At 51.6% G+C, this 7,081-nt stretch overlaps 1 protein-coding gene across 1 annotated transcript; it reads left to right on the top strand.

Moving 5' to 3' along the window:
• Positions 1 to 301: 301 nt before the first annotated feature.
• On the top strand, positions 302 to 3,053 carry TCF21 (transcription factor 21). The gene is made up of 2 exons (XM_075748118.1): positions 302 to 1,005; positions 2,513 to 3,053. Exons 1-2 carry the CDS (start codon positions 556 to 558, stop codon positions 2,600 to 2,602), a joined length of 540 nt encoding a protein of 179 aa, XP_075604233.1. The 5' UTR covers positions 302 to 555; the 3' UTR covers positions 2,603 to 3,053.
• The last annotated feature ends 4,028 nt before the right edge of the window (positions 3,054 to 7,081 follow it).

Here is a 7,081-nt window from a genome sequence, read left to right on the forward strand (position 1 = left end):
GAGCAACCCTGGGCTGGAAAGGGAAGTGGGGAAGGAGAGGAGGAGGAGGAGGAAGGGGGAGGATAGAAAGACAGAGAAGGGGGAGAGAGAGAGAGAGAGAGTTGCTTTGCTCCAGTTGTGAAGATTTGAATCCCAGTTCCGAGCTCTCAGCAAAGGCTTGCTGGGATACCTCATTCCCTGTCCTGTGCAAAGGTCTGTGATTGGGGATGTGGTGTGCTCAGCGGGCAGGGCCCCTCCCCTGGGCTGGATCCGCCTCTCTTATCCCCCAGATAAATTACTAGTGTCCTCACTAAATTCCTCGGCTTTCTCTCTCTCTCTCTCTCCCTCTCTCACACACGCTCACTCCCTCCCTCAAACACGGGCAAAGCGGGGTTGGGGGGCGGGAGGGCGGGGATCCTTTCTGGACTGGTATCGCCTTAGAGCTGGGGGGGGGAGGGAAGGGGAGGAAAATACTGGCACCCCTTCTCTCCTCTGCCGCCTTGAACTAGATTTGAGGAGCTGCCCTTCCTCCCCCCGCCCCCTTCCCGCTGGTCGTCCTTTGGCATCTTCCAGACCATGTCCACTGGGTCCCTCAGTGATGTGGAAGATCTGCAGGAGGTGGAGATGCTGGAGTGCGATGGCCTGAAAATGGATAATAACAAAGAGTTTGGGGCGTCCAACGAGAGCAACGAGGAGGGATCCAATGGCGAGAATGGCTCCCCTCAGAAGGGGAGAGGGGCCTCGGGCAAGAGGAAAAAAGCTCCCCCCAAGAAGAGCCCTTTAAATGGAGTGAGCCAGGAGGGAAAGCAGGTCCAGAGAAACGCTGCCAACGCCAGGGAGAGGGCGAGGATGAGGGTCCTTAGCAAAGCCTTCTCCAGGCTTAAAACCACCCTGCCCTGGGTGCCCCCAGACACCAAGCTTTCCAAACTGGACACCTTGAGGTTGGCCTCCAGCTACATCGCTCACCTGAGGCAGATACTGGCCAATGACAAGTATGAAAATGGCTACATCCACCCAGTCAACCTGGTAAGTGACGGCCCGCTGGGGCCAGGCACTCTGTGTGCGTCTGCATGGGGAGAGGCGGGCAAGGAGCCGGGATGGGGCATGTGCGGGGAGAAACCTTTGCTGTGCTTCTCACAGAGAGTCTGATGCCACTGGGGTAGAAAGGGGTACTGTGTGAGGGGACAGGCTCCCAGCTGCCCTCCTGCTCTGTGCCCCAAGCGCTGAACCGCCCGGGCCCCATCCGCTGCTCCTGGGGACAGGCAGGGGCCACGCTGGCCACGCTGGCCACAGATAGGCAGGGACAGGCTTTACTGCCCCAGAAATGCCTGAGAAACCTCAGCAGGTTGATGGAAGCTTTCTACCTGCAGGCGGGTGGGTATCAGAATTTAGGCAGGGAAAGGTATGGTTTAGGAAGGACCCAATCCAAGGACGCAGAATTTATTCTTATACCTCCTGTCTATCCTAATGTTTCCTGCCATAATAATCCTCAAGCCCTAGCTTTTTAAAGACAGAGGTCTTGGGGCTCTGTGCTCAGCCACTTAGATTTGCTGGGTCCGGGACACTTCTCCTATCCATATAAACTGGCAAAGGAGAAATAAATACCAGAGCAGACTCCCCAGCGGGGTGTCTGCCCCAGAGTGCAGACTCCTCACGGGGGTATCTGCCCCAGGCACACTCCTCAAAGCCTCCCTGGACTGCGTGGCATCGCTCCTGCTGCTCCCACTACCCACAAAAAGTTTTCCCAATCAGCCCAGGGTCTCCCCTCCATCCTTGGCCGCCAGAAACATCCAGTTTCCAGCTCTAAAAATATGTGCGACTTGAAGTAAACTGGGGGTGGGCAAGATCTGCCTGGGCTCTTTTTAGACATGCAGTCCTTACATTGCCCACCCCGCCAGATAAAGGGATCACAGAGGGGATCTGGACTCCGGCTCTGCCTTTTGAGCCCTGGACTCTGGGGAACAGTACATTACCCGCTGTGTCAGCTGATAAGGGCCTGGGAGATTTTTTTTTTTAATTTTTTTTCTTTTTTTTTGCTAAAACCAAAATCCTCAGCACAACAACATGGGAAAAAAACCAAAAGTAAACCAAACCCAACACCCAATCCATCTATAACCCCCCCCCCCGCACAGAGGCACACCGGTCAGGAGCAAACGCGGGTGGCGGCGCGGTCGCAGCGGGGTGCCCGCGGTGGCCGTGCCGGGGGACGCGGATGTGCCGGAGCCGCCGCGGCTGCCTCCTCCCTCCGTTCCTTCCTCCCTCCCTCCCGCCGCGGATCAGACGGGCTCCGCCGCCCCGAGGACGCCCGGGGGGAGCCCGCCGCGGCTGGGAGGCGAAGCGGCATCAGCCGCCGGCGAAAGGCAAAAAGGGTCCTCGCCGAAGCCAGCGGCTGCCCGAAGCGGGCTCAGGCGGTGGATGGCGGGCTCGATGCCCCGGGGCGCTCCCCAGCTGGACCCGCTGGCGAAATAAGCGTTGCAATGTGCATTTTTCCGTGTGTAACCCCCTTCCCACCCGTGTCTTTTCCTGGCTACAGACTTGGCCTTTTATGGTAGCCGGCAAACCCGAGAGTGACCTGAAAGAAGTGGTGAACACAAACCGCTTGTGCGGCCCGACGGCATCCTGAGCCCCGGCGGCCAGGCCAGCAGCGTCCCGGCGCGGCCGGGGAGCGGGCGGCGGGGCGGGCAGGGACACGCCGCGGCCCCGCCGCTGCCCCGGGCCCCGGGCAGAGTGACGGGGAGAGCCGCTCTCCCGGCGCAGAGGAGACCAAATGTGCCCTAGCAAAGACTTCACCCCGAGAGATCCCGACTCTATTTAACTTTATTAAATGCGTGTACAGTCGAGTGTCCTGCAACAACAGCCTTGCTGGTTCAAGCGCTACTAGAGAAAAGACAGAGATCAAACAAAACCTACCACGCGTGTATCTTTTGTCTGAGACCTGTGAAATATGTAGATGCCTAGAAAAACTGACTTTGACAGTCATCTCTATGAAGTAATTCACCCTAAAGATATATAGATATATTTTCTTCAAGCAGGTTTTGCTCTATTTCTGTGAATAAACCTTCCTTTCCACTGAACACAGAGCGGTGTAAAGTTCGTTTCCGACTCTCGGGCTCGGCAGGGGAAGGACCGCGTCTCCGCCGGCCTCCGGCGCTCCGTGAAGCGGCCGCGCTCGCCCAGCGCCCTGCGGACAACCCGCCTCTCCGCCCCGGGCCACGGGAGGGCCGCTTCCCCGGAGCTAAAGATTTGGAGTAAATCCCTGGGGGAGGGGGTGGCTGGGCCCGCAGCCCGGCCCCGCCGCGGGAGTCCGGCCCGGCCCCGCAGCCCGGCGCCCGGGCGCTCCGGGAGCCGCCCGCGCCGCTCCGCTCCGCACCGCTCCGTTCCGCGGGGACGGGAGCAGTTATCTACTGATGAACTACAGTCGGATGGAGGATCCCCCTCTGGCCCCGGTCCTCGCTGCTGGGAATTTTTAACTTAAACATCTCCCCTCTATCGATCAGCGCGCCCGTGGGAGATGAGGCTGAGATAAACAGGAGTGCGGGGCGCTCCCCCTGCACCGGCAGCGGCCGCCGGCAGCTGATGCGCCAGATCCCACCGCGCTGTTTAATGTTTCAGGGTTATGACCGCACTGTTTACAAGACGTCTTCGGTTATTTATACTGTTATTATTAGCAGAGGGGCTTTAAATTTCCGCTTCAATTGCTCTTTCAATACCGTCCCTCGGTTCCGTTTGATACCTGGGTACTTTCTGGCGGAAAGCAGGCACCGCCGGAGAGGGGCAGCACCCTGCCGGGGGGCAGCGGGGGCTGCAGGGGAGGTATCGCGGCCACCCCCGGGCCAAGCTCTCAGTCCCGACCGGGCTGCGGGGGACGGCGGCGGGGCCGAGGCGCGGGTACAGGCAGCGCAGGGGCCACGGACCCTCCCGGGAGCTGTCTCCCCTCGGGCACCCCCCTCAAGCGGGCGCTAAGCTGCCCCGGGCATCCGTGCAGGCTGGGTTATATTTCTTCTCATACCCCATTTCCCCTCCCCGAGATAACTGGGTGAGGTAGCGCGTCCTCCAGGCGACCCAAATTCACCAGTTGGGTTCGTGCGTGGGCTAGGTTTAATTAAAGCAGCTCGCTGTAAGCCGAGGGCTGCGCAAACATCCTGGCCCTCGTTACGGAATGGGCCAGTGCATGCTGTATCGTCCGAACGGTTTCAAAAGGGAGGGCTGTTTAATTTCACTTTTTCACAGCTTGATCTCCATCCCACGCAATTAAAAGCAGACCTCCTTGCCTGCCCTCACCATATGCAACTTCACTGTCACGAGCGGGGCTGCACCAGTTGAGACAAGCAGTTACACGCACGGGCTTGAGCGGCTTTGCTGCCAAACACAACACCTTGAACAGCCACAGGTCTTGCTGAAGAGATGAGCAACTCTGGTAAGCACAGCTGAAAAGGCTGATCTCTTCGCCAAATACATTGGGAAATTCAGTGGGAACTGCTGTTCTCTTAAAAGGAGACAGGATAGAGCCCCCCGACCTTAAGCTAAGTGCAAAAGACTGATACAGCAAATGCACAAATACCGTTTTACTGAATTGAAATAACCATTGGATTTAATCACTCAAAATCTCGACTTAAATCCATACCAACTAATGCCTGCTCACGAGACTCACGGCAAGGTGCTCTTTTCCTTCTAGAAAGCAGAAATTGATAGGCAACTGGGATGTGCATAAAATTAAGAGTTAAATTCTGAATATTCTCACACCTCCTTTGCAGAGCTTACTAACTGCATTCGGCATCCTTCCCACTCTTTTGAGCTAGCCACATTCACTCTTCATTTGCCACCTGAAACGCAGTCTGGAGAAAGAGAAGGGAGAAATGCAATAGTCCCCCATGAAATGTGAGGAACACGACCGTAACCATGTGCCAAAAGCCGCAATGTAAGCGGAACGGTAAGAGGAGGCTGTAGACACCGTTATTTCTCATGCTGCTATTCACTTTATCTAACAATCTAGATTGCAAGCCTCTTGGGGACTAAAATTTTCAAGCATCCTCTACCTTCCTCAGTCCTCGCCTCTGAGCAATAGTTCAGCAACAAACGAAAAGGCAAAAAGCAACAAGCAATAAACAAAAGCAACCAGCAATACACAGAAAGGTAAATAACGGCTTTACTCTGACTGTAAAACAATTAGTGGCTTTATCTCCATTTTGAAGACCACGAGCCTATTTTCCACAGGCATTTACGTGGCTGGGAACCCTTGGTCTACTGATTTCTTGTGTAAGGGCACAGCCCTGACAGTGTTGGCAGTTGGGTTCAACAGCTCACATTTCTTAGATGAATTAGGAATCCTACCATGTATCTTAGGAGAACAATGAGTGAAATCGTTGTCCCCTGCTGCTGAGTGCAATTTTACAGAAAAATATTTGCAAACAGAAAATGTATGTCTAGTCTGACTGAACCAATTGATGATTTTGAAAGGAATTTGCAAATGTGCTAAGGGAAAACAGGGGACCAGTTTAAATACTTATGTCAATGATTTTAAAGAAAATATTTTGTTTGCTTTCTTTTCTGTACAAAGTGATGCATTTTAATATTCACCGAAATATATTTACACCCCTTCTCCATGTGGAAACAAAGCTGACTTGATCTATCCTTCTGTATCTACATGGATGTAGATGCAGCTGCATGAGTGTCTGTATACATTCCCTCCTAATAATGTTTGAACTCATTGCCTGATTTCAACTGAATTTGACAGAGGTCTCAAAGATAACTAAATTGTTAACTTTTTTTTTTTTTTGGTGAAAACAGGCAGCTGAGAAAAGAAAAAAAATTTTAAATTCTGCAACTAAAGGAAAGGTTTCAACATGAACTCAGCCCATATCAGATACCTGAGCATACAGAGCAGAGTGCCAGCTCTAGATGAAGCTTCAAAAGCTGCTTCAATCACAGGACACAAGTTCACAGAAAACCTCCTTATGAACCTATGTGTTTTAAGATAAGAACTCTCTAAAAATAGTTTAGTCCCATCTGATTTTAATACTATTATTCTTTTTTTTTTGGAGGGAAACCCAGTTCCACCCAACTACTTCATGACCATTTTTCAGTTCAGCTAGAGACTAGAAAAATCCTTTATTCACAGAGCTGCACTCAGTGCTCACGCTCCTGGGTTTGGTGCTCACGTTCTACTGCTTAGCAGCAGTTTTCACAGTCCATAAGGTTTCTAGGACCAAGCGTTTTTCCACCCTTCACAAAAAATATGTTTTAGGCTTATTATATCCTCTCGCTGGGATGGAAATCTGCCAGCCTGAAAGATCAGCATAGCAAGAAAGCCACTTTGCAGACACCTGCACAATGCCTTGCTGTCCTGGGCATTGACTGGGGCAGCGAGGCCACGGTGATGGTCGTGCCCCCAAACCTGCAAGATGCACAAGGAGAACATATGCTAGATGGCTTATCTTTAAAGTGACTCCAAGTGCTCACCTCGGAAATTAAAAGACTTAGAAAATCTGTGTGGATTCTCCTGTAGGGAAGCTGGTTTGAATCCCAGATATAGTGACAGGATCACAAGCACAAGTTTGTTTGAAGCATTTGTATTGGTAACCCCACAGTTGTGTCTGCCTGGAAAAAACATGCTTCCCTGTAAATGAATCGCATATATTTTTCAAAAGATAATCTTTCCCAAAACACCATTGTCATTGCTATTCATTATTATTTGTAGTAAAAAAAAAAAAAAAAAAAAAGTAAAATATATTAACTAATTTCAGGTAATAAGCTGTCTAAAAGAGAACAAACTCATATATATCTGGTGTACAAGTGGAGGGTATAATCTAATAAAAGTGCAGGGTATTTCTAATTTCTGTCTGGATATCTGAATGTAGATTATCACTCATGGTCTCCCAAAAGGGACAGGTTTTCAAAAGAAATTTCAGTGACATTGACATTAAATTCAATGACATTGAAATTAAATTCAATTTCAATAAAATTGAAATTTGTGGTGTCAAACAACAGAGCATTCTGTAATTTCCATGCATACACACACCTAGAAAACCCTCCACACAGAATTTCTCCCAACAGCCAGTGATTTGAGTTGTCTCTATTCATTGCTAGCCATGTAGCACTGACT

The sequence above is a fragment of the Balearica regulorum genome, chromosome 3, assembly GCF_011004875.1.
Source record: "Balearica regulorum gibbericeps isolate bBalReg1 chromosome 3, bBalReg1.pri, whole genome shotgun sequence".
Lineage (NCBI taxonomy): Eukaryota > Metazoa > Chordata > Aves > Gruiformes > Gruidae > Balearica > Balearica regulorum.

Excerpts from the sequence above, each read along its gene's own strand:
- TCF21 (XM_075748118.1), top strand. The coding sequence starts at position 556 with ATGTCCACTGGGTCCCTCAGTGATGTGGAAGATCTGCAGGAGGTGGAG. Across the intron at positions 1,006-2,512 it reads ACATCCACCCAGTCAACCTG|ACTTGGCCTTTTATGGTAGC; the intron begins GTAAGTGACGGC and ends TCCTGGCTACAG.